This window comes from Podarcis melisellensis (genome assembly GCF_964234715.1).
Source record: "Podarcis melisellensis genome assembly, chromosome: 14".
Classification (NCBI taxonomy): domain Eukaryota; kingdom Metazoa; phylum Chordata; class Lepidosauria; order Squamata; family Lacertidae; genus Podarcis; species Podarcis melisellensis.
The window spans coordinates 9,993,031-10,020,545 of record NC_138546.1 but is presented as its reverse complement, the minus strand read 5'-3'; the positions used below and the strand labels follow the sequence as shown (position 1 = coordinate 10,020,545).

At 43.9% G+C, this 27,515-nt stretch overlaps 2 protein-coding genes across 2 annotated transcripts in view; one reads left to right on the top strand and one right to left on the bottom strand.

Annotated features, from left to right (window-relative positions):
- Positions 1-27,515, bottom strand: part of OTOA (otoancorin) — a 48,762-nt gene that overhangs the window by 16,639 nt on the left and 4,608 nt on the right. Inside the window, exons 6-21 of the mRNA XM_081889443.1 lie at positions 18,385-18,516; positions 17,193-17,428; positions 16,743-16,846; positions 14,260-14,366; positions 13,343-13,482; positions 11,260-11,383; positions 10,178-10,393; positions 9,773-9,940; positions 9,380-9,520; positions 8,459-8,514; positions 7,723-7,840; positions 6,919-6,992; positions 5,427-5,562; positions 4,630-4,820; positions 3,793-3,886; positions 2,315-2,447 (exon numbers count right to left, since the gene is read on the bottom strand). Coding sequence (XP_081745569.1) covers positions 2,315-2,447; positions 3,793-3,886; positions 4,630-4,820; positions 5,427-5,562; positions 6,919-6,992; positions 7,723-7,840; positions 8,459-8,514; positions 9,380-9,520; positions 9,773-9,940; positions 10,178-10,393; positions 11,260-11,383; positions 13,343-13,482; positions 14,260-14,366; positions 16,743-16,846; positions 17,193-17,428; positions 18,385-18,516 — 2,170 coding nt within the window. The remainder of the gene's footprint in view (positions 1-2,314; positions 2,448-3,792; positions 3,887-4,629; positions 4,821-5,426; positions 5,563-6,918; positions 6,993-7,722; positions 7,841-8,458; positions 8,515-9,379; positions 9,521-9,772; positions 9,941-10,177; positions 10,394-11,259; positions 11,384-13,342; positions 13,483-14,259; positions 14,367-16,742; positions 16,847-17,192; positions 17,429-18,384; positions 18,517-27,515) is intronic.
- IGSF6 (immunoglobulin superfamily member 6) overlaps positions 14,043-27,515 on the top strand; it is a 41,733-nt gene continuing 28,260 nt past the window's right edge. The window contains exon 1 of the mRNA XM_081889385.1: positions 14,043-14,067. The gene's annotated coding sequence lies outside the window, so the exon portion shown is untranslated. The remainder of the gene's footprint in view (positions 14,068-27,515) is intronic.

Genomic DNA, 27,515 nt, shown 5'->3' with positions numbered 1-27,515 from the left:
TAAAAGTCCATTGAAGCCAGGCATGCCAAGTAGGAGGGGAGCTAGGGGGCCACCCCCCCTGAAAAATTTCAATAAGGGGCTGGGCCCCCTCAAAGTTCTGCGGTGGTTGTGCACAAGTGACACTGTGTCATGTGCAAGGGACATCAGCACGCCATGGGGTATGCGAGCGCACTGAGGGTGTGCTGACGACATGCATGCATGCTTAGAGTGTGTGCACGCATGGCATGTTGATGCCGCTCAACTCCGGCCCCCTCAACCACAGGGGCAAGGCAGCAGGAGTGATTGAAGCTAAGCAAGGGCAGCAGAGACCCTTACAACTGATAATTACCGGTAACTAAGAATGTACCTATCTCTGCTCCTCTGTCATGAAGTGTTCAACTCACACAAAATGGTGATTTGCAACTGAATATCTTTCTCATCTGATCTAAAGTCAGTCTTTGTTCTCCCTGTGAATGCAACCGAGGAGGATGGTGTGCTAATGACTCCCTCTCCAGGAACACAGCCTCAGGCTGGAATGACGGTTGTGTGCAGAGGGACAGAGCTTTGGTTTTGCAGTTCTGGATGAAGTAATTTCATATTTCTCAGACGCTGTACCTGTGCTTGGACAAGCACATAATATGGTGCAACTATTTGGATGCAACGTCGTTTTGAGTGTCTGTTTCGGAAGAAGTTCCGTTAGTAAAGCTTTTGAACCATATTTTTTAGACTGGACAATTTTTATTTCAAGGAGAGTCAGTTTTCATTTATCCTAATGCTCCCAAAAGTGCAATACTAATAACTGCAATACACCCTCTCTCCAAGCCACACCCTTCAGTGGTCCAGCTTTGTAACGTACTTCAACATTTTTGCCTGGCTGGAAACGTGTCCTTACACTCTGATAATGCTTGCCTGCATGGAAGATAAAGTGTGTGTGTGTGTGTGTGTGTGTGTGTGTGTGTGTGTGTGTGTGTGAAAACTGGGCTACTGTAAAAAGGTAAAATTTGCAGTCCTTTCTCCACTCACTTTTGCCTCTGGTCTCACCTACCACTTGCATATGGCCCCCAGAAGCTTGCCCTTAAGGGAATGTGGCCCTCGAGCTTAAAAAGCTTCCAAGCACTAGCACTTACTGGGATGCACCAGCCAACATCTTTTTTAAAAGAATAAATAAATCAGTTATCGTCTGTCCGAGCCCTTAGAAAAGTGTGGCTTTGCAATTTTAATTAAAAAAGGAAGCAACTTTGCATTGGGCTATCTCCTGTAATAAAGTAGAACATCACAGATGCTGATTAGGAGCCGAGTTTTCCCCCACTAAGCAAATTACAGCGAGGATGTACCAAAGAGATTTGTACTTGGAACGGAAGCGAAAGGAAGGATTTGCTTCAATCAAACAGAACTACAGAAGCCAGCAAAACATTCTAACACGACTGTGTCTGCTGGGCCAATGGAGGGAGGGTCAATAATAAACAAACAGTAAATCTGATGTCGTACTAGCAAAAATCCATTCATCATCTGTCAAACTGGAATTGCTTCACATTTTTAGAAGCAAAAGGGGGGGGTTACTCCACATCCTCTCTCTTTGATGTAAACAATACTCATGAAGAGGCAAGGATGGACAAATTTGTCACTGTTGGTTTCTCACTGACCTGCCTGCTGTCTCACCCCTCTCAGTAAGCAACAGCGCCCCACCTGCTGGGAGGCCGATACTGCAGCTTCACCCTACCTGGTGAGCCACTTCTCCTTGCTTTCTGTTTTTCTTTATGAAACCTAGAACAGTGGTACCTTGGTTCTCAAACGCCTTGGTACTCAAACAACTTGGAACCCAAACACTGCAAACCCAGAAGTAAGTGTTCCAGTTTGTGAACTTTTTTCGGAAGCCAAACGTGCTCCATTTTGAGTGTTATGCTTCTGTTCTGAGTCCCACACTTCTGTTTTGAATGTTACGCTGAGGTCTGTCTGTTTTCGCTATTTATTTTGCGTTTTTGTGGCTCTTTTTTTTGTTTTTGTGACTGTGTGGCACCCAGTTCAGCTACTGATTGGTTGATTGTGTGACTGCAGTACATTGTTTATTGCTTTCATTTTATGGATCGATGGTCTTATTAGATAGTAAAATCCATGTTAAATTGCTGTTTTAGGGGTTGTTTTTTGCATTACTTTCTATGGGAAAGTGTGCCTTGGTTTTGGAACACTTTGGTTTTGGAACGGACTTCCGAAATGGATTAAGTTTGAGAACCAAGGTACCACTGTATAAATATTCATTTGAGACAATAGACAAACAAAGCCAAACTCAGCAGCATTTTTTTCCTGCTATACAAAGCCAGCAGTGCATTCTACCTACCAGAAGTCAAATCAGGTGTTGTCCCTGGGATGCTGGAGTTGTGGATAGATTCAAATTGAGCCAAGAGCAGCTCCTCAGTTGGCAGAACTGGCCCAGTCATCTTTGATGCTATTTCCGAGATGATATCAGGAAACTTTAAGGAGAGGGAAGGACAAACTAAAGATGGTTATTATTATCATGGAAGGTGCACTGGCCGAAACGACATATTCTGCCAACTATGAAAGGTGAAGGAGCCCTGTCTTCTTTTGCATTGGGCCACCCTAGATAGCAATACACTGCAACATTTTGTTGCAGGTCCAGCTTGTCATGATTAATAGCCATGAACTTGTCTGACCCCCTTTTAAAACCATCTAAGTCAACCGCCATCGCTACATCCAAATTCAGTGAATTCCACAAATACATGATGTGCTATGGGAAGCAGGAACTCCTTACTGTCAATCCCAAATCTATTGCCCACTCATTTTATTGGGTGATCCCCCACAAGTTCTAATGTAGTTCAAGAGAGAGAGAGAGAGAGAGAACTACCACATTTTTCGCTCTATAGCTCTATAAGACGCACCAGACCACAAGACGCACCTAGTTTTTGGAGGAGGAAAACAAGAAAAAAAATATTCTGAATCTCAGAAGCCAGAACAGCAAGAGGGATCGCTGCGCAGTGAAAGCAGCAATCCCTCTTGCTGTTCTGGCTTCTGGGATAGCTGCGCAGCCTGCATTCGCTCCATAACACACACACACATTTCCCTTTACTTTTTAGGAGGGAAAAAGTGAGTCTTATAGAGCAAACAATACAGTACATACCTCTATCCGCTGTCTCTGCACTATGTATCATTTTATTGCAATAAAAAGGCAAGTATTTTTTATTTTCAAGGCAAATGTTGCATCTTGCAAGGACTCTATATATACTATTAACTGAACTCACCTGAATGTGGGTCCTTCGGAAGTCAAAATGGCACAATTGAAACACAAGTTGTTAAGTTGTGGGTAGACATAGCAGACGACACAGCGATTCTTCCAAAGCAGCTCTTTATTTGTAAGCTGGAACAGAACTGACTGAGGAGCTCAGTCAGCCTGCTTATATAGAGCTCCAGAACAATGTAACTGTTGCCATTTTCTAAAACTATCCAATCACTGAATGTCACTTTCGATCCTTCATTTGCATAACTATCTACAGTATCCCCCTGCTGGCCCAGGGTGAGAACTTCAATACATAACACAAGTGTGTGGCCAAGTGTTGTCAAAGTAAGTAGCAGCCTTGGGTGAAACCCCAAGGTTTTCAGAAGTACGGGGGGTGGGACTCAAACAGCCCAGTGAGGATAGAACTTGCTCAGTGGCTATAGAACACTGCCTGTTGGGGAAGGGGATGAAAAGTAGAGGGGAGGGGGGAGGGAATGGCATATCCTGGAAAAGGTCATCACTGGCTAGCTGGAATTGAAAACACAAGAACTCCACACAAACCCCAGCAAGAATTCTGACAGTACCTTTTCCACGAGGATGTTTAATTCAGCTTTTGGCAAAAGGGCTATGAATGATCCAACATCCCGCGTGGTTTCAGCTGTCCAGTTTCTTGGGGAACTTGGAAATACATTTTGGAACATGATGTGAACAAAGAAATCTCAGAGCATGCCACAATACCAAAATAAATGATGTAGCAAATGTACCAATAAAATCCATATGCTGGAACACAGCCAACAGCTATGCAAAAATGCCCTTTTGTTGCTTTCTTTACATAAGATCTTTAAAAATTATTATTTAGACATGTGTTCTATGGACACCACTTCCCCGCATGCCTCTACTGTAAATTGTGAGATTCTCCTGAGTCCTGATTGAAGAAAGTGATCAACTTTAAGGTGAAAGTCCTTTGTCATTAATGGTTATATACTGTGTGTTGTTAAATGAATACAACAGAATTAATTTTTTTTAAGTGTCAGACTGATTTATATGCTGCTACACGAAGATTCGGGACGCGGGTGGCGCTGTGGGTTAAACCACAGAGCCTAGGACTTGCCGATTGGAAGGTTGGCTGTTCAAATCCCTGTGACGGGGTGAGCTCCCGTTGCTCGTTCCCTGCTCCTGCCAACCTAGCAGTTCAAAAGCCATCAAAGTGCAAGTAGATAAATAGGTACCACTCCGGCAGGAAGGTAAATGGCATTTCCATGCACTGCTCTGGTTCGCCAGAAGCAGCTTAGTCATGCTGGCCACATAAAGCGAGATGAGCGCTGCAACCCCAGAGTCGATCACAACTGGACCTAATGGTCAGGGGCCCTTTACCTTTACATGAAGATTCAGAGCAAAACCCTCCCAGATTATTCTCTTACCCATGCAATTCAATAAGTCTGCGCTTGATTTCTGTCTTCTGATCATCGCTGAGATGATGGCATAGTCCGAACTGGTGAAGGGATGTTGCCATCGCTTCCCGCGAGATTCCCTCACAAATAAACTCCGGGGGTAGATGGCAAATGAGATTTCCAAGCAAGTCAACGTCATATTCATCGATGGCCGAGCCATTCTGAAATAAAGAAGCCAGTACTGGGGTGTGTGTGCGCAATTGTGATCAAGCTACAAGATGGAATGAGTTCTGAAGAACCGCTAAAAACCCAGAGAAAACAACCATTAAAAACAGTTAAGAAAGCCTAAGGGTTTCTTTCCTCTGGGTATTATGTTGAGTTCCTTTTCCCCAGCTTCCTTCCTGGTTTTCTTTGTTGTTTGGCTTGCTGCTGCTTCAATGAGCTAGTTTGGGTTGTTTTGTATACAGTGGTACCTCAGGTTAAGTACTTAATTTGTTCCGGAGGTCTGTACTTAACCTGAAACTGTTCTTAACCTGAAGCACCACTTTAGCTAATGGGGCCTCCTGCTGCTGCCGTGCCGCTGGAGCCCAATTTCTGTTCTCATCCTGAAGCAAAGTTCTTAACCTGAAGCACTATTTCTGGTTTAGCGGAGTCTGTAACCTGAAGCGTATGTAACCTGAAGTATATGTAACCTGAGGTACCACTATATTATGTTTTTTTTATTGTTATTTTGTATGGGGTTGCCCATAAAAAACTTGGAGAGCCTGTGCAGACCCCAAAGTGGGACATACACATTTTAACGAAACAAAATAGTGTCATATTCTTACCAGGCAGTCTTGCACTTTTTGCAGAATTGCTTGTTTCTTCTGCCTATTTGAAACAAGACGGTCAAGTTCAAGCTTCCCCAGGCTTGTCACAAAAGGGGCACAGAGAGGTCCTGAAATGGATTCCAGATACTCAGCGCTAGAGGAAAGATTTAAAATGTCGGTTTTGGGGAAGAAGAAACTAGGATCTTTAGAGCACTACATACTAAAATTCATTTAACAGTGTATCCCACTTTTCCCTTGAAGGGCACTGTATGACATACATTGGGTTCTTATAGCCCAGAGATGAAGAATGTCTGGTTCCGCCAGATGTTGTTGGACTGCATCTCCCATCAATCCTAGCCATTGGTGATGCTGACTGGGCATGATGGGAGATGGAGTCCAGCAACACATGAAGGGCACCCTACCCTGGTGTGAACGTAGATATATAGGATTGTAGCTTCACAGCAGAAGGCAGAAATCTTTACTTCTGTTCTCTGTCTATCCAGGAGCCCCTGTGTTTCTTTAATGTGTGGGATAGATCTGAGTGACAAGCAAAGCTTACACTCGCTTATAGATGTGGAGAAGCCATTTATTCTTTATCCCAGAATCCTATGAATGTAACCTGAAATCTATAGCATCTGAGAGGTATTTTTTTCAGTCTGCCATTGCCATCTTGGAACTATTTATCATTCATTCATTTATTGCATTTCATAGAATCATAGAATTGTAGAGTTGGAAGGGACCCCAAAGGTCATCTAGTAATCCCCTGCAATGCAGGAATGTCAGCTAAAGCATCCATGGCAGATGACCATCCACCTCTGCTTAAAAACCCCCAAGGAAGGAGAGTCCACCACCTCTCGTGGGAGTCTGTTCCACTGCCAAAGAGCTCTTACTGTCAGAAAGTTTTTTTGAATGCTTAGTCGGAATATCTTTTCTTGTAACTTGAAGCAGTTGCCTCGAGTACTACCCTCAAGAGCAGGAGAAAACAAGCACACTTCCTCTTCCATATGACAGCCCTTAAGAAATTTGAAGATGGCTATCATATCTCCTCTCAGTTTCCTCTTTTCCAGGCTAAACATACCCAGCTCCTTCAAGTGTTCCTCGTAAGGCTTAGTTTCCAGACCCCCTGATCATCTTGCTTGCCCTCCTCTGCACACCTTCCAGCTTGTCAACAATCTTCTTAAATTGTTAAACTGGACACAGGACTCCAGGTGTGGTCTGACCAAGGCAGAATAGTGTGGTACTATCACTTCCCTTGATCTGGACACTATACTTCTATTGATGCAGCCTAAAATAGTGTTAGCTCTTTTTGCTGTTGCATCACACCGTTGACATGTTAAGCTTGTGGTCTATTTATATCCCAACTTTCCCCCCTACAATCTCAAGGTGGCATACATGGCTCTCCCGCACCTCATTCAATCCCCTACAACAACCCCGTGTTTTTGCTTTTTAATGGACCAACAAGGGTACCTTTGCTTTTTATTAAAATAGGTGTGTGTGAGAGAGAACTTACGGAAGCACTGATAAGAGATAGGGAGGCACAGATGCATTGGAGAGTATCCAAAATTTCCAAGCCAGACAATTGATCTGAAAAAAAGACATCCTTAAATCATTTTTAGCTATATGTGATTGTCGAGGAGCAATGGAAAAAGCAGCAGCAGCAGCAGCAGCTATAATCCTCAATAAGTTAGTTGCTCATAACTTCCAGACAATATCCAGATGTACCTATCCATACCACACCTTCATGCAACGTAGCATAACAGCACTTAATGACATCCACATAACATAGCAGCACATAACATCCACAAATGTGTAGACGTGCTGCTATGAAGATGTGGGTCATAAGACCAGACCCCCATAATATAACATGACATCACATCCGCATAATATGCCAGCCAAAGTCACACATCCATATACAATGACCGGTTTGCAATTTCTCAACGACTCATTTGCAAATTAAGTCCCACCTGGAAGCACAATTAGAGTAGTGTGCAAAACCCAAATATGGCTATCCACCAGATTTTTGCATTCCTTCTATTGTTGCAACACGATTCTTGTCCGTTTAAGCACACCAAATTGCATACTTCTTTCAAAATCTATTTGAATTGCATAGCCAAATATATTTTGAAAGAAGGCAAACATATAAACGTTATTTTGAGGGCATTAAAAGAATAAATAAATCTCAGAGTAATGCAGAAACGTAACAGAATTCTGGTAAAAGCTTCAGAAGGTGGTGTTGGCCTGAAATAGACCCACCCACCCTTGTGCTAGCTTCTGTTGAACACAGAATAATCATTATGGTGCTTTCACATTTTACCTGATATGGCGACAGCAGGTGAAGATTCTTTTCAAAAACTTTGAATGTGTTTAAAAAAGAGACGGTGCTCATACTCTCAAGCTGACCGCACGTTACTCCTTTCACCAATTGGCTGATGCTGATTTGAGGAAAACATAGATAGTTAAGTAAAGTAATTATATGACCCAACATGACTTGGCACCTTTTACAGTGCAATTCTATGTATGTCTACTCATATGTAAGTCCCGTAACATTCAGGAAGTGTGCTGAGAAGTGTATCCAGACCATCTTTATTTTGTAGGTGGGACTGAAGTGCATAGCATAACTTAATTAAAAATAGTGCTTTTTTTCTAAAAAAATGTTTAGGGGAACTCTCATTTTCCTACTCATATTGAAATACTGCCCCTCAATGAGGCCAAACTTAGATTCACAAAATGTTTAGAGGTATGCATATCCCTGCGTACCCCCAGAAAAAAGCACTGATTAAAATACATTAAAGTGCTCAGTTGCCCAGCTCAACAAATACACTTTTTAAAAATTGGACTTTTTCGTGGTTTGGAAATTAACAGTTAAATGCACTTGAATGGTGTGGGACGAGCAAAGGGAAAATTGCTTCCTGCATGCTGTTACTTCCATGGTGATGCTCTGCCTATAGAAATTTCAGCCATCTGAACCTCAAAAGAGCAATAATAATACTTGCAATTGTGGCACCATAAGGATGGAAAGGTAAGGGTCAGTGTGAAATTTGCACTCATACCTTAAGAGGTCGGGAGGAGGGGTTTTCTTTGACAACAATTCATACAGAAACAAGGCCTGAAATGAAATTTGAAATGAAAGTACTGAAATCAAATTAGCTGCACACATACATGGGATCTGCAACAAATTGGCGCATGGCCTCCCCAGTCCCTAAAAGGAATGCTCCTTTTCATCACTTCAGTCTCCTCTCCCAACTTCAGTTTCCTTCCCTTGCTATACTTAGCTGACATCGTGACATTCAGTACCTTCCAGAAGCTTGCAGGTTTTTGCCAGGCTGCTTTGGGATTTTTCTGCATACCTGGTCTGCACTTAGGAATACCCAGTGCCGGATTTACTAAACAAGCTATAGCTTAGGGCCCCAAAAAAATTTAAAGGAAAAAAGCCTAGATGTACATTTCCAAAAAAATAAGATAAAAAACAAATAAAATAAAACCTACATACAGCAACAGTGTTTTGTGTTGTGTAGGCTCCTATGATGTAAGTAATGGACCCTGCCTGCTAGCCTGCTCCCTAAAATATCACTGGTTTGCTCATTTCTATATATAGGGTGCCTACATTCTGCATGGACTATTGCATGACAACATGTGCAAATGGCTTTAGATACCTATTAGGCCCATAGATTACCATATATCAGGCGTAGGCAAACTCTGACCCTCCAGATGTTTGGGACTACAATTCCCATCATCCCTAGCTAACAGGACCAATGGTCAGGGATGATGGGAATTGTAGTCCCAAACATCTGGAGGGCGGGAGTTTGCCTATTCCTGCCATATAGCATATATTTAACATACAAAAACAGCGGCAATTTGTTGTTGACAAAGGACAGCTGGACATATAAAGGGCTACCTTCAGTAGATTAGGGAGTTATCAAACCTAAATCCGGCCCTGGGAATACCTGAGATACATTTGTGTTGTTAGTTACCTGACTTGGCCTTAATTCTTTGTCTTTCACCAGTGAAGAGTTCAGTCCTTCCTCCATCCACAAAGTAACAAGTGACACCTCTTTAAAAAAGGCCCCTTGCATATCGGCAATCACTGATATCAACTCCATGGATTCGATCATCTACAGAAGAAGCACAAGAGGCAATGCTAAGAAGAGTCCTGATGAATCAGGCCAATGGATGTTCCAGTCCACGGATTCCTGGACCGTCCGAGGGCTGGATTTAGAAGGCCATTGGGCCGCATCCAGCCCCCGGGCCTTAGTTTGCCTACCCATGGTGTATCGTTTTGGAAAGTGCGAACCCGCATGCGAAATGTCAAGTGAACTGGATTTCTCCCCCAACTCTACTGCTCCCACACAAAGATCTGCAAATACCTTCCGGAGGATCCCTTGGTGCTGTGCTGGTGACAAATCTGATGCACGTTGCGCCAGTGCGCCTCTGACAACCTGAGAGAGTTCTTTGGGACTCATGTTGCGGAATGCCTGGGTGCTGATCCCAGTCGCCAAAGCACCCATTTGACTTATATTATGAAACGACAAGGCCTGCATGAAGAGCAAAAGAAATGCACAGCAGTCGATTAACAGTGTATAAGACTGCATCTGGACAGTATGCATAGGTTATATGTAAAATCTCTGACACATCATGGGCTGAAGGCTTTTGAGCCACTTGCACTTTATATTGTACTAGCAGTCTTTTACCTGGCATTGCCTGGGTACAATGCAGAGCAGTTCTGAATAGTTCATTTTAGATTCATTTTTCAACAACATCCCACAAAGTACCTTTTCATACATCAGGTATTTGCTGGATAAAATCATGATCTGGCTTTTGGCCCAGCCAGAGACTTGGTTTAAGGTTGGAATAGCGTTGTGCACAGCTTCAGGTGAGAGAGACTCCAACTGGCTGATAGTTAGTCCCACGACTGCGTCTGAGAGTGACCCAAGAGTGTCGTTCAACGTCTGGTTTTGCATGGCAATGTCAAGAAGTTGGGATTTGAGCTGAAACAGTTTTTTTAAAAGTGTGTTAAAGAACTGATGAGAAACTGATCAGAAGCTAAAACATGTATGCTTTCTGAGGCTAACTTTCCTTTGTTTCTCTGATCAATAGCAACATTTTCTAAACAGACATTATCAACAGGTGTAAACACATAAAGGCCTGGGTTGCACACCACATTGAACCACAGCAGCTGTAGTTAGCAAAAAAGAATGTTTGCCGTGTGGAAGAGGGCTAGGCTTTCTTGTAGGCAAACTACACAAGTGAGAATAGATCTACCTAGTTGTCCTGCTAGTAATTAATGGAGCAGCAGAGATATTGTTCCAGAGTAGCATTGATTGGTCTGGCCATTGGTTTGTTGGTGATATGCTATGGAGAGCAGAAGATCTACATCCAGTAGAATGGAAGCAATTGTGCCAGAACCATGTAGTAAACTGGGAACCTCAATCAGACACAATTCTTTCTGACAGCCCATGCAGGGGGAAGACAGGCTTGATAAACATGTGAGCTATTTATGGGGTGGACAGGATGCAAGATATGAAATGGGCCATTTTTGCAAACAAGTCCACCACTACCACCTGGTAGGGGAAGATCTGTGACAATACCCAAGGATATACTATTCTAAATCCCAGAGGGAGTTGGAAAGAGATGTAACAACCTAGGCAGTTTGTTGGGTGGATTATTGGCTTGCTGGCAACTATCACGTCTGGGCATAGTACTCCATGTTCTTTGGAACCCAGTGCCACCAAAATTATCAGGTGCCCGAATGGCCCAAATGACCAGCAGGCTAGCCATCATGACATGACACTAAACTCAAATTTCTGTCACTTCCAAAGTCCTTCATTCTAGCAAGAATAAAGTCTATACCCACCTTCTGAACATCAGCCTGGAAACCCCTCAGCTGGTTACATTTAATCATTTGATGAAGCAGTACCCGGGCCACATTGGCATCCATCTGTTCCAGGCTATTGTAAAAACAAACCAGCAAGCCTAACCTGCATGAAAGAATGTGGAAGTGAGTTGGCAGCCTTCCCCTACTGAATGCCCATCACTACAGTGCAGCTGGGTAGCATAGTGTAGTGGTTAAGAGACTGAGTTATAAACCAGAACGTCCCTGGTTTGACTTCTGTAAAAGGGGGTTAATAATGCTGCCCTCTCTTTTAGAGATGTTTTAAGGCTCATACAACAGCAGGTGACACTGTGGTCTAAACCACTGAGCCTCGGGTTTGCCAATCTGAAGGTCGGCGATCAGGGGTGCCAACTTGAATAGAATATTGTGGGGGCCCAGGGAAGCCCTGCCCCGCATAATCAATCACGTGACACAGTGCACACACACCATTTGAATGGCAATGCCTATCAACTTCGTGGGGGCCCAGCCCCCTCAAATATTTTATTGTGGGGGCCGAAGCCCCCACAGCTCCTAGAAGTTGGCTCCTCTGTCGGCGATTCGAATCCCCACAATGGGATGAGCTCCCGTTGCTCAGTCCCTGCTCCTGCCAACCTAGCAGTTCGAAAGCACATCAACGTGCAAGTAGATAAATAGGTACCGCTCCAGCGGGAAGGTAAATGGTGTTTCCGTGCACTGCTCTGGTTAACCAGAAGCGGCTTAGTCATGCTGGCCACATGACCCGGAAACTGTCTGTGGACAAACGCCGGCTCCCTTGGCCTATAAAGGGAGATGAGCGCCACAACCCCAGAGTTGTCTACAACTGGACCTAATGGTCAGGGGTACCTTTACCTTTAAGGCTCATAAGACAGTATAATACACACAACGTGCCTTCCATACTCTAAACGCACTGTATATAAGTGGTACTGTTATATTGGGCAACCAATCAAAGCAAATTATTGTAATTTGATTCAAAGTAATTTGCTTTGATTGGTTGCCCGATATAACAGTACCAGAAACATGTCCAGAAAAATCACATGACACAGCCCTTCTGGGACTGTACCACTTCAGAACATATAACAGGGGAGAACTGGCTGGCTGAATGCTCTCCCACATTAGTATACAAAGCCCTTGACAACTTAGGACCAGTTTACCTATGAAATTACCTTACCCCACATGTGGCCACTTGATCTCTTTGAGCAGCAGAATTGGCACCACTACAGATACCACATAATACCCATTCCACATTTGTAAGAACTCAATGATTTAGTGTGGCAGCACCTACACTTGAAAATCCCTATTGATATCAACCAGGTGCCTTCACTGTACTCTTTTTGGCACTTGCTAAAAACAAATTCTTCTTTAGACAAGCCTACCCAGGTGCTTGGGATGCGGGTGGCGCTGCAGGTTAAACCACAGAGCCTATGACTTGCTGATCAGAAGGTCGGCGGTTCAAATCCCTGCGACAGGGTGAGCTCCCGTTGCTCGGTCCCTGCTCCTGCCCACCTAGCAGTTCAAAAGCACGTCAAAGTGCAAGTAGATAAATAGGTACTGCTCTGGCAGGAAGGTAAATGACGTTTCCATGCACTGCTCTGGTTCGCCAGAAGTGGCTTAGTCATGCTGGCCACATGACCCGGAAGCTATACGCCAGCTCCCTCGGACAATAAAGCGAGATGAGCGCTGCAACCCCAGAGTCGGCCACGACTGGACCTAGTGGTCAGGGGTCCCTTTACCTTTACCTTTACCCAGGTGCTTAGAAAGTTGAGGTAATTATATTCTTAGTATTTTAACTTTTGTATGTTTGAAAGCACTGTTGCATTTCCCCCCTTGATTTTCTTGTTTTATCTTTTTGTAAAATACGCTGAGGTTGCTGCTGTTGTCAAGCAGTGTATAGATTTTATGAAATGAAATAAAAATCAGAGGACCTATCATATAACACTGCGGCGTCCAGAAGAGAACAGTTTTTGCATGACTTGATAACAATCCTTGAAACACTTAGCCTCATCTCTCTCCTCCTCACCACCATGCTCAACTTGCAAAAATTACCAGCTTGAGAAATATGACTTGCCTATAGAGAGTCGAGGTGTTTCTCATATCAAATCCTGATGCATTTATTCTTTCCAAGAAAGCCAGCGAAAGATCCGGTGTGATATCATATACGGTATCAAGCTGTTTTGTTGCATTGTCATAACTTATGAACAATCTCATCTAATTAGAAGAGAGATTAAAGGTGTGTTATCAGGGCTGAACTCAGCAGTATACACTAAATGTTCATATTCCATATGATACCTATCTACATCCCCTCCACTGCTCCCATTTCCCTCAATCTCTGCCCAGCAAAGAAAAGTCTTGCATTTTAGAATGCTCTTGATAAGACCTGTTGCCCTTGGCTAATTGGATTTAACAACTTATGTGTTCTAAACAGAACACAGTTTTTAATAATAAAAATAAAAATAAAATATGTACATTTATATTTTGTTTTCCTAAGGAGATCTTACTTTTGTTCAATGTTTGTTTTATTAAACAATAAATGTGTGTGAGAGCCAGTTTTGAGCTATTATAACTTCAGGAACTGTTTTTTAAAAAGTACAGATCATTACAGTACTGTGGATTTGATTACTGCTAGAATCTTGCTTTCTTTCATGAGTGATATATCTATATTTATCTCTCTCTTTCTTTCTCTGTGTGTGTACTCAGAACTCAAACTGGTACTGTGATTGAAATCCAGAGCAGTACTTGGAGCCAAAAGAATGACACCAACCCAGCCTTATATATTCCAAAACCAATATTCAGGTGAGTACTGTATTTTTTGCCCTATAGGACGCACCGGCCCATAGGACGCACCTAGATTTGGGGGGGTTTGGAAATAAAGAGGAAAAATTATTTTCCCCCCCCCAGGCATGGGGCTGGGGAAGCCCGAGCTTCCCCCGACCCCATCCCCCAGAACGAGAGCCAGAGGGATGCCGAAGCTGCATCATTACTTACTTCATTAGGGTTAATTTTTGTGATTTCTTCCAGTGGGAGGTGAACCATATATCTTCCTAGGATCCACAGGTTGTCTGCACTGACCCACGAAGTAGAATTCTCCGGTTCTGGGACACCACAAAAGAAAAATGCTCATAGACAAGTGAGCATCATTACTACTATAAACGAACAAGATGGCCTTGCAACAAAATGTTACAGTGAGAAGTGCTTCCATTCAGGGCTATAGCCAGACAGCCAGCCATGCCATTTTCAGTGCCCTCTCCTCCCACTTTTCTGGCCAGCTGTCAGTAAACATTCTGCAACTGCTGTGCATGACCTATTCAGTTCCCCTCTGATTTTTTGGGGGGAGAAAATTCATTGTACTTCTGCAAACCTTGGGGTCCCAATCCCCACAACAAGCCTGCTGATACTCCCCAGACACTCTTGTGCATGGGGATCAGGGCCGGATTTAGGTTTGATGAGGCCCTAAGCTACTGAAGGTAATGGGGCCCTTTATATGTCCAGCTGTCCTTTGTCAACAACAAATTGCCGCTGTTTTTTGTGTTGAATATATGCTATATGGTAATTTATGGACCTAATAGGGATCTAAAGCCATTTGCACATAACAAAAATATGCATTTTATCAAAGTAATTGTTGAACTGAAATACAATTAAGAAGAAGTATATTAATAGTGAAATAATTATTAAGCTCTAATTTAAAATGATTGGGGGCCCATTACTTACATCATAGGAGCCTACGCAACACAAAACACTGCTGCTGTATGTAGGTTTTATTTTATTTTATTTTTATCTTATATTTTGGAAATGTACATCCAGGGTTTTTTCCTTTAAATTTTTTTTGGAGGCCCCAAGAGAGTGGGGACCTAAACTATAGCTTGTTTAGCTTATACATAAACCCAGCACTGATGGGGACGGTATCATTTTGGCAATGTAAGACACAACAACCCTTAGATAATTAGTTCACTATTAATATCCAGAATACGCAACCTAAAGTCAAAACTCGGGCAGCTGCATTTTGAACTTCCTTCAAAGGCAGTCCCACAGGATTACAATAATCCAACTGAGCAGATCTCCTCAATTCTTCGGAGGCAGGGTGATTGATTCCAAGGGCAGATTTCAACCAGCAGTGATCTATAGCTTTTGCTCTGGAGCCCTCTGCTGGATTAATGTGCAGTTCTTCCTGCCATAGCTCCTAGCATTGATCTAGATATGCTGTGTAGACTGATGTATCGATCCGTCCCAGGAAACAGTGTCCAGAATCCATATGTCTATTGGGAAACATTTCCCAATAACAGATTATCTTCTATCTCATTGCTATCTTGTAATTCTTAGACAATTGCCTACAATAAACCATGGCGTGAAAGACACGGTTATTCCCCCAGAAAGATAAACAAGAGGATTTGTCTCTGAGTAGCCGAAATCTCAGGGTTTGGGGTGCTCCTGACCCAACAACCCTATTGATGGCTGAATGGGAGACCGCTAAACCCTAGAGACTGAGAGGCTAGGGTGAAATCTTCAGGTTCAGTGGACAAAATGGCTGCTGTATCTAAAAGAGCAGAGAGAGAGACAAAATGCCCTCTAGTCAAACCCCATGGATGGTGTTATGTACTAAGCTTGGATCCTAGAATAATAGGCAGGTAGGATTGTAGAATGCAACAACTGATTGGCTTGCAAGAGAAGACCAATCAGGCTCCAGGAGGAAGTTAATCAGCCTATTAGGCTGGTAGGATCGTAGAATGCAACAACTGATTGGCCTGCAGGAGAAGACCAATCAGGCTCCAGGAGGAAGTTAATCAGCCAATCAGACGGGACTCATTGTGTAAATAATGTACTGTATATAAAAGCCTGAGGTTTGGGGGGAAATTCAGTCACCGTTTAACAAGCTGCAGTAAAGACCATGAAATTGCTGCAGGACTCTGAGTATATTTCAGATGGGGAAAAGGCACCTACATCAGTTCCAATATACCACATTCACTCATAGCAAGAAGCTCTTTTCATCCCTCCTTTGCTCAGAGAGAGAGAGTGGGAAGGTGGCCAAACTTGGCATCCAATGAAATTTGAGCATTTTTAAGCAGGGTGGGGGGTGTCAATGAAGAAGAGGCATGGCCAGAAACTCAGCAGCAGTCACCTGTGCATTATAAATTTTTGAAGGGGTATTTCCTGTGATTTTTGTAAGCACCATATGGGGAACAGGTGAGTACATTGGGGCATATGGGCGCCACATTGGTAAGCCCTTAAAGCAGTAGTTCCCAATTAGTTAAGTACTGTGGACCCCCTGTTTTTCAAGAGTCAAGTCATGGACCCCCTACTTTTGAAAATGTTTATATCTCTCTGGTAGATTTTGTTATATGAATGGTGCCATGGACTGCTTGGGTGGGTTACACAAAACCCCTGTGGTCCTCCGGCCACCACTTGGGAACCACTGCCTTAAGGGATGTATGTTGGTTTTTGTTGGTTTTGTTGGTTTTTGGTATTCAACCTACCACTGGTATTGTAGGATTTTTGTAGGATTTGTGTCATCCAGTCGTATAGAGCCTTTTGTGCATTTGCTCCTGTTCTGTCATACAGGTCTCTGAACACAGTTGATCTGAAAGAGAAAAGCAGCACACAATGGGTGGATTTGACTGACTTTCCTTTCATTAGCCTGTCAGCCAAAATTCTCCCTCCCTCCCCAACCTGCTTTTACCCTTAGTCAAAAGATGCTATATTTGTGAATTAAATCACTCAGCACATTTCTATAGGATTGAGGGTCTGCTTTGGTTGACTTGCAACTTTGGTTGACTTGAAATATAGGTTATTTCTATATTGATGTTGGTATTCATAAGCATTCATATTCATATAACTTACTATTCATATAGGTTATTTCTATACTGATGTTATAAAATAAAACCACTTGTTGCCTTGAATTATTTGCAGCCGGAAAAGTAACTTACAGATTTCGAAAAGCATCTTCTTGCAGATCGTTTGGGAGCCTTGCTATGGTGTGGCGTTGCAGGTAGGTCATTGATGATGCCTGAAGGACCTGGCTTAATATGTCCACACATTCCACAGCATTCAGCATCAGGAAGCACCTTTCCAGAGTAACGAGGAACAATGTCCTGTTTCCTCCTGGACTTTGGAAAATCCTCTCTCTTATGCCGGCCAGATCAATAACAATATTTCCCAACTCCTGAAATCAAAGAGTGCAGCTGTATCAATGGCTATTAGTCATAGGACGTGGTCATGCAACAAACCGTTGCAGGTGCTCCAGCTAGTCAAGATCTTTTGCCACACACACCTCTTTAGATGGATAAAAAGGTAAAGGACCCCTGGACAGTTAAGCCCAGTCAAAGACGACTCTGGGGTTGTGGCGCTCATCTCACTTTCAGGCCAAGAGAGCTGGCATTTGTCCACAGAAAGCTTTCCAGGTCATGTGGCTAGTATGACTAAACAGCTTCTGGCATAATGGAACACCATGACGGAAACCAGAGCGCATGGAAATGCCGTTTACCTTCCCGCCACAGCGGTACCTATTTATCTACTTGCACTGGTGTGCTGGTAATGATGAGGCTTCCCCCCCAAAAAACACAGTGACATCATCACTGACTTGCAAGTAAGGAAGAGATCAGGCTAATAATGGCACAGGTTCATCAGCAAGCACAAGGTCCAGAAATCAAGATTCTGAGGTATATGAGCAAGCCAGGAGGTTCATAACTGAATGGAAGCTACAAAGATGTCCCAACAGATGACACGTCCCCTCCAGCCAAGCTTTTAAAGGCCTGTGGAGTGAGCTAATTCACGGGACTCTCTCACCCTATGGGTCTACTCCAGCTGCACACCTGCACTCCCTCTGGGCAGATGCACCTGATCCCACAGCCAAAGGCTGTGCCTGCATCTCAGTCTCCCTGCCTTCAGCTCTGCTGCCAACCACTCCTTTTCAGACCTCCCTCTGGCTGGTCAAAGCCCTCCTCCTTCCATGATGATGCTCTGCTCTCTGCTGGAGCGGCAGAGGAGGGAGCTGGGACCTCCCTCTCTGGCATGCAGAGTCACAAGGGGAGCACCCGGTGATGGCACCAGCGTATGTAAAGGAGAATCTAGACCAAGACTGCTCCAGTTTGCAGCATGCTTTAACCAACACCGATTTACCAAATGCTCCTGCTTGCTGCTGAAGAGATACTTCATTGCTGTTTGAAAATGTGGATGATTCATCTGTCGAAACTCTGACAGCAGCACTTTGGGGTGGTATAAGAGGTTGCCCAGGTAATTTTTTACAGACACCTGAAAAACAGGGTAGAGGGGTGGAGAGGATGGATATAACTTATTCAAATACGATTCACCTTGGGGTGTTTTTATGAACTTTCACACTGAAGAGAGACACGGTCATAGATCGGGGCGAGGATCAATTTTTTTCTGCCAAGGCCCAGGTCCACAGCTGTCAAGGGCTACATACTAGAGCTAAAAGTGGGCAGGGCACTCCTTCATTTTTTCTCTTTTTCTGCAGTCCTTTCTTTCTCTCTCTGTCTCTTTTTCTGCCACCCGCTTTCATCCAATTTCCCTCTCCTTGCCATGCATTTGAAATTAGGCTGTGTATAACATTTTATTAATTTTCAACAATAACAAAAATAAAAACAATAACAATATAAAATCAAAACAAAACAAATTGACTTCCCCCTAGTCCCTTCCTTGGTTCCATTGTTTATCATTGTATGTGTCCATTGAAAATGTATAAATCATTTGAATTGCTTATGGTCCATTCATAATTAAATTACAAGTATTTTCAAAACCCTGCTAATGTATTAACCTGTGTACATTGCTTCTGTATATATGCAATAAAGTCCTTCCAATCTACCTTAAATTTGTTGTCATCTCATTGGCATTTGACATTAGGCTGAGGACCACATCAACTGAGGCTCAAAACCCAATGAAACCCTTGGGTGCCCCCTCCAGCCTTGGGGTGGGGAACCTCAGTCCTGTGGGCCAAATGTGGCCCTCTAGGCATCTCTGGGTGGCCCTTGGGACCCATCACCAGCCCTGCTCTGTGCCCTACTTTGATTGCTTTTGCCTACCTGGTATCTATCCTTGAATTGTGATAATGCATTAGGAAAGTGCAGATTCAATAGATTTGGCTTTTAACATGAAATTAATATAATTTCTTCCCCATCTCTATAGCTAACTCAACAATTTTTCATTCCTAAATGTACATCCAAAACAAAGGTAGTTATGTTCCAAAAGTCCAACCAATTGTCACAAAATCCTGACAAGCGTTCTGAATTTGCATGAAGAAGGTCCCTGGCATCTCTAGGTAGGGCTGGGAGAGGTAAAGGTTGTTGTGTATTGAGTCAAAGGATTTTATATCTGTATTATTATTGTCTGTATTAGCATTAGGGTAAAGTAACTGCCTTTTGGTTCCAGAGGGTACAGCTACTATTGGTTCATTTAAGCTGCTGTATTCGGATCCTCTGTCTTATTGGTTTCCTCCAAAAGGCAGGACTGTGATTGCCTGATATTGTTCCCTCCAAAATGTATCCTTTCTAGCTAGTTCCCTGTCCCTATAAATGTAGCTCTCCCCTCCTCAGGCCCAGTCTTGTTTGCTTTAATAAAGAAGTGTTACTAGAGAACTGTCTCCAGCATATTATGTCAAGAGAGCTGAAATCACAAACCCCATGTCACAACAAAGGTAAAGGTAAAGGTCCAGTCACAGACGACTCTGGGGTTGCAGTGCTCATCTCGCTTTATTGGCCGAGGGAGCCAGCGTACAGCTTCCGGGTCATGTGGCCAGCATGACTAAGCTACTTCTGGCGTACCAGAGCAGCGCACAGAAACGCCACTCACCTTCCTGCCAGAGCGGTACCTATTTATCTACTTGCACTTTGACGTGCTTTCGAACTGCTAGGTTGGCAGGAGCAGGGACCGAGCAATGGGAGCTCACCCCGTCACGGGGATTCGAACTGCTGACCTTCTGACCGACAAGTTCTAGGCTCTGTGGTTTAACCCACAGCGCCACCCACATCCCAGGGCTGGGAGAGACCCCTCTCTAAAATCCTGAAGAACTACTGCCAGTCAGTGTAGACAGCCCTGAGTTAGATAGGTCAATGGTCTGTCTCAGTATAAAGTAGCTGGCTACTCTCCTTGCTATGCTATTGAGGCATCTAATTATAAGCCTGCATTTTTATCAAAGCTTATATATTTCAATCAAGGCTTGTATTTTAAAATGAGCTTAAAAAAAGGATTTTCAAATGTTTCATGCCAGGCAGAAAACCTTGGCTATCCTCCTAGATAAGTGGCCCCCTGATTTATAGCAGGAAAAACAATTCTCAAAGTCGTTAAAAAAAAAGAGGAAATTACAGACTGAGAGCAAGGACACTGATCCTGCATGTTACAGAAGATAAAAAAGGCTGAGAAAACACAATTAGGAATGGGCAAATAGTAAAATGATACCATGGGCCTCTCATTAGAGCAGTGAAAAAGGCAACTGGCTGGAAGAATGAGAGCATTTTTGGGAAATCTTTAAAAGCTGTTTTTTACTGAGTTCCTTTTTACTTTACAAAGGTTTTATTCTTTTAAAAGGCTACCTATGATAATGTATGAAATATATTAGCTTAAATATATTGGCTTAAATGTAATTATGCAAAGGATTTAAGAAATGCTAGATTCATAGAGTCATATTGCAATAGGAGACCAGAGGGGCAAATGAGCCTAGCCCCCCTTGCCAGACAGGAGACGCCATCGAACACTCCTGATATATAGTTGTCAGGCATTTGTTTAAAAGACCCTCAAATGAAGGAGATCTTTCAATGATGATTAACTCAAGATCCTTGAAGATAAAAATGTAAGATTAACCATTTGTTTTAGAAGGCAATAGGGCAAGGAGGGCAAGAGGTGAGCTGGTAATTAAGATTCCATGTAAGATATATTATTACTTATTTGTCATTTATATATAGCTCTTTGTCTCCCTTATAAGGATAGAAGGAAATGGGTGTATCTATTGTGATTGGTTCTAGCAAACAACCAATAGGAATTTCAACCAGGCTGATTGGACAGAGGCAGCCACAGGAGGAGCAAAGGGGGCTGGATTAAGGGAATATAAGTGCTGGCCAGAATGGCAGGAGGCCAGGCCAGAGCTTGGTAACCATATACCACTGAGCCTCTCATTTATTTGTCTGACAAATAAATTAATATTTTAATTTCTCTAGTGCTACATTTTATGGTGCCCTGTGACTCGGATAAGTGGTCTGCTGGAACGCAGCCCCTTCGCCCTACTGGGCTGGGTACAAGAGAGAGGATCTCTAAACTGCTTACCCAGCGCGCACTGGTAAATTTTTCCAGGGGGAACGCAGAAGTCTCGTCTGTCTGATACCCTGCTCACTGGCGGCGACGGACCGGGGGAAACAGGGAACCAACCAAGGGTAAGTGCACAAAGGGATTTTTGGCCCTCCAATTAATTGGGAGGAAGAGAAGTCTTGATCAAACTTCTGCGTCTCAGTAAGGGGAAACTGAGTACGCTAGGTGGTTGGGTACATCAGATGTTGGTCTGGTGGAGGAAAAGGGAAAATTGGGAGGTAGAGTGTGGTGAAGTATCCAGCGCATTGTATGTGTGAGAAAGTACAGAGCAATCTGTAGCTGACCTGAGTGTGGAGTGGGCAGTACTTCGGTTCCTAGTAAGGCGACTTCACTAGGCAAGGAAACCCACAAAGCGCGTCTGTGAGTGACTGAGTGGATACTTCACAGGGCCATACAATGGGAGTTGGGGGTTCAAAGGGGGAAAATACACCTCTTGAGTGTATGTTAAATAATTTTAAGAAAGCCTTCTCAGGGGCATATGGAGTCAAAATGACGCCAGAGCGCTTGAGAACGTTATGTGAACTAGAATGGCCAAAACAAAGTACTGGATGGCCATCCCAGGGAACCTTTGATATAAATTTAGTAAACAAACTTTGGTCCGATATCGCCAAAGAAACTGGAGGGTGCCCAGAACAATTTCCATATATAGATTCCTGGCTGAGCACATTAAATAAAAATCCTCCATGGATAAGGGAATGCAAAGTCAAACGATGCAAACTATTGGCTGTAAAAGCCGAAGCTAGGAAAGGAATCTTGCCAAATAAACTCAAACCCATTTTTGAGGGACCAGAGGAAGAGGTGCTTCCACCTCCCCCCTATGCTCCACATCGAAGGGAGCCTAATCCAAACACTCCACCAGTTGTAACCCCGAGGCAAGAAACTGGAATGAATAATGGGAGTGGAGTCACAGAGCTTGATTCCTTGATAGATTATGATAAATATCTTCAGGAGGCATTGGAGTCCTATAATAAAGCCCAAGCAGAAGTGGTTATTCCACCTGTGACTCCTAATAGACCTCCATCTACAGTCTCCTTTAGTGGAACAACTGATTGCCCACCCCAAACCCCTGTACATCCAAGTCCCAGAGAAATATTACAGAAGTTACAGGGAGACCTTGATCGGTCAGCAAGCAATACAGCCAGGCGTATAAAGCTGCTAAAAGAACGCCTTGGAACAGATACCATCCCTTATGATTTGAGGCCCCTAGAGCAAAGTGAAGAAAAAGGTCACGTAGTAGCCCCTCTTAGAAGAGTATTTGATGCACTTGAGGAGCCTGTGCTGGTTAATGGGCAACCCGGACCACGGCCACCTCGAACTTCGACCCTGCAATATATTCCATTCACGACTACAGATCTGATGAATTGGAAAACACACACCCCATCTTTTGCAGAAAAACCTCAGGCTATGATGGACTTGGTGACTTCAATAGTAAATACTCATAGCCCTACTTGGACAGATTGTCGCCAGCTCCTAAATACTCTTTTCACCACTGAGGAAAGGAGAGACATAATTGAAAAGGCACAGATATATTTGCGTGAGCAGGCCAGAGTGGGAAATATTTTTAATATTGACCGTCATCTCCAAGACAACTTTCCCTTGGAAGATCCTAATTGGGATCCAAACAATGCAATTCACCTGACCAGACTTACCACCTACCGCCAGACGCTTGTGCAAGGTATCCGCAGGGCATGTCAGAAGCCCACTAATATGTCTAAAGTCTCAGAAGTAGAACAGAAACCAAATGAGAGTCCGGGAGACTTTTTAGAGAGGCTGCAGGAAGCCTATCGTATATGGACTCCTTTTGACCCTGAAGCCCCTGAAAACAGCAGAATGATTACTGCTACATTTGTGGCCCAGTGTGCTTCTGACATTCGTAAGAAAATTCAGAAATCAGAAGGATGGGAAGGGATGCTGATGAGCCAAATTATGGCCATTGCACGCCGAGTTTATCGGAATAGGGATGAGGCTGAGAAACAAGAGAAGAAGAAGTGGCAGAAGGAAAAGATGGTGATGCTAGCCACAGCAGTGAAGCAAGACCACCGCCCCTTAAATGGAGGGAGAGGGCGGGGAAAGAATCCACCATTGGGAAGGAATCAATGTGCAAATTGCAAGAAGGAGGGTCACTGGAAGCGGGAGTGTCCTGAACCCTTGAGGTTGGAAGAAGTACGCCCAGGCCCAGGCCCAGGCCTAGGCTCCGGCCCAAGAAACCAGGGACGGGGACGGGGAATGATCCGAGATGGAAGATATCAGAGACCAGGACAGGGACGGAGTAGAGACAATTTCATTGGACTGGCAGAAGAGGATTTTACTCAAGACTAGGAACGACCGGACTCCATAAAGTTAGGCTTCCAGGAGCCCACGGTCACGATTCAATTAGGGAGCCATTTAATAGACTTTATGATTGATACTGGGGCTGAATACTCAGTACTCCCAGAACTATTGCAGAAAAAGGCATCCAAAAGTGTAGTCATTAAAAGTGCCACTGGACAGTCAGCTAAGAGGTCTTTCCTCCAACCTTTGGAATGCCAGATTGGGGGACATCGTTTAACCCATCATTTTTTGTATATACCTGAGTGTCCAATACCTCTCTTAGGCAGAGATATGCTGTCCAAATTGCAGGCCCAAATCACCTTCACTCCTCGAGGTCCAGAAATGAAACTGCCATCAAAAGCAGCAGGAATAATTACCCTCTCAGTACCTAAGGAACAATCATGGTGCCTAATGTCAGCCTTGCAAGTCCAACCCACATTGGATACAGAATTAAACAAGCTCCTCCAAACTCTACAGGTGCCACCAGGAGTATGGGCCGAAAATAGCCCACCAGGAATGGCTAAGAATATAGCTCCAATTGTAGTAACCCTAAAACCTATGGCTACCCCTGTATCTGTAAGGCAATATCCCTTACCCCGGCGAGCAGCAGAGGGCATCCAGAAACATTTGGACCGCCTATTAAAATATGGTCTGCTTAAGCCTTGCCAATCAGAATGGAACACACCCCTTTTGCCTGTTCGAAAACCTGGGACAGATGAATACAGGCCAGTGCAGGACTTGAGGCTCGTAAACCAGGCTATCGAGACCTTGCACCCAAATGTACCAAACCCATATACCTTGCTGAGTTTGATACCACCAGAAGCAACATTTTTTACTGTATTGGACTTGAAAGATGCATTCTTCTGTTGCCGGCTGGCACCACAGAGCCAACCTATATTTGCCTTCCAGTGGGAAGACCCTTTGACAGGAACAAAAGGCCAGCTAACCTGGACAAGATTGCCCCAGGGATTTAAAAATTCCCCAACTTTATTTGGCACTGCCTTGGCGAGGGATCTAACAAGTTACCCCTCAATACCGGGAGAAAAGGTGGTTCTGCAATATGTAGATGACCTTATATTAGCGGCAAAAGATTTTGATACCTGTAAAGAAGGGACAGAGGAACTGCTCCACTTGCTCTGGGAAGCTGGCTACCGAGTTTCCCAGAAAAAGGCACAGTTATGTTTAGAAAAGGTCAAATATTTGGGCTTTGACATCTCACACCAACAACGAGCATTGAGACCAGAGAGGAAAGAAGCTATTTGCCTTATCAAGGAACCTACCACAAGAAAACAACTTAGGGGATTCCTGGGAACAGCAGGGTTCTGTAGACTATGGATACCTGATTTCAGCAGTCTGGCCAAGCCCTTACATGAAAGCACTCGAGGTGCAGAAAAGGACCCATTCGTATGGGGACCTGAGCAGAAACAAGCCTTTTTAGTTATCAAACAACGACTTATGGAGGCCCCAGCCCTTGGATTGCCTAATTCGGAAAAACCCTTTCAGCTGTATGTACATGAACAGAATGGGATTGCAGCGGCAGTCCTGACCCAGAGATTAGGAAGTTGGAACCGTCCAGTAGCTTATTTGTCTAAACAATTGGACTCAGTAGCAAAAGGATGGCCTCCATGCCTAAGGGCAGTAGCGGCCACTGCAAGCCTTGTCAAAGAAGCTGATAAATTTACCTTCGGCCAGACGATGTATGTGAATGTACCTCATGCTGTTCTGACACTCATGGAATATAAGGGTAGTTATTGGCTAACAAACCCAAGGATGGCTAGATACCAAGGCCTATTGTGTGAAAATCCCAGGATTCATCTACGAGTAGTGAATATGCTCAATCCAGCGACTTTGCTGCCCCTACCAGAGGTAGATGATGAAGAATCACATGATTGTCTCCAAATAATGGATGAAGTTTATTCCAGTAGACCTGATCTGAAAGATGAGCCATTGAAAAATCCAGATGTTGTATATTATACGGATGGTAGCAGTTACCTGCATGAAGGTGCCAGACGAGCAGGATATGCTGTGGTCACCAATGAGGAAGTTGTGGAAGCTGAAGCTTTGCCTGCTGGCACCTCAGCACAAAAAGCTGAACTTATAGGCTTAACTAGAGCTCTGCAGTTGGCAGCTGGATGTAAGGCAAACATCTATACTGATTCTAAATATGCCTTCTTAACCCTGCATGCACATGGAGCTCTATGGAAAGAAAGAGGTCTAATCGGAGCCCACGGGAAGGCCTTGAAATATGGACCTGAAGTAGAAATCCTGTTAGAAGCAGTATGGGCTCCAGAACAGATTGCTGTAATGCACTGCAAAGGTCATGGACGAGGAAGGGATCCAATAACCAGAGGAAATCATGCTGCTGACAAAGCAGCCCGAGAGGCAGCCCAAAAGCCTGTGGGAGGATTTATAGCAGCCCTCATACCAGAGGTAGTTCCAGAAGAAATTAAACCTCACTATACCCCAGAAGAGAGGAAGTGGGCTGAACAGGAAGGAGCGGTTGTGAAGGACGGTTGGATGATCCTGCCGGACAATAGGATTTATGTACCTCATCATCTAGCAGGCACAATTGTAAGAAATTATCATGAATCTACTCACCTTGGCGGTACTGCAACCAGAGAGAGTCTCAGTCGGAAGTTGTATATTATTAATCTATCACAATTAGCAACTTGCATTTCACAGAAATGTGTTTTTGTGCTAAAAACAATCCCAGGCAGGGACCGGTACAACCTCCTGGAATTCAGCATGTGGGATACGTCCCCATGGAAAGCCTAATTGTGGACTTCACAGAGTTGGTCCCTTCTAAGGGATTAAAGTATCTCCTTGTGTTTGTAGATACTCTTACCGGATGGGTTGAAGCTTTTCCCACCCGAACTGAAAAGGCACGAGAGGTAACTAAAAGACTCCTCACTGAATTGATCCCGAGGTTTGGATTACCTAGATGCATTGGAAGTGATAATGGGCCAGCGTTCATTGATCAAGTAGTACAAGAAGTATGTCGAGTCCTACAAGTAAAATGGAGACTGCATGCAGCATATAGGCCTCAGAGTTCAGGGAAAACTGAAAGAATGAATCGGACTCTGAAAACCCAATTGGCAAAATTAACCCAGGAAACGGGATTGGGATGGGTAGATGTGTTACCCATAACACTGTTTCGTGTTAGGTGTGCACCCACAAAAAGACTTAAGTTGTCACCTTTTGAGCTCCTGTATGGGAGACCGCCCTCCTTTGTTCAGGATATTCCAGCTGATCTTAAACAAATAGGAGACTATGTGACACAGGGACAAGTGCAATCTCTCTCCCGTGTTTTTGTTTCTCTTAACAGGTGGGCCCTCGAACGCACGCCGTGCAGCATTGCCGAGCCGATTCATCAGTTCCAGGCTGGCGATAGCGTATGGGTGAAAGAGTGGAAACGCGATCCACTTGCACCTAAATGGCGTGGACCTTACACCGTCTTGCTCTCTACTCCAACAGCGGTGAAGGTAGCTGAGGTGACCCCCTGGATTCATCACTCTCGTTTGAAGAAGTCTGAAGGCAGTTGGACATGCAAAGGTGACCCCTCTAATCCTTTAAAACTGACTCTCTCCAAAAACCCCTGTATCTAGCCCTACCGGGAACGGGCTAGG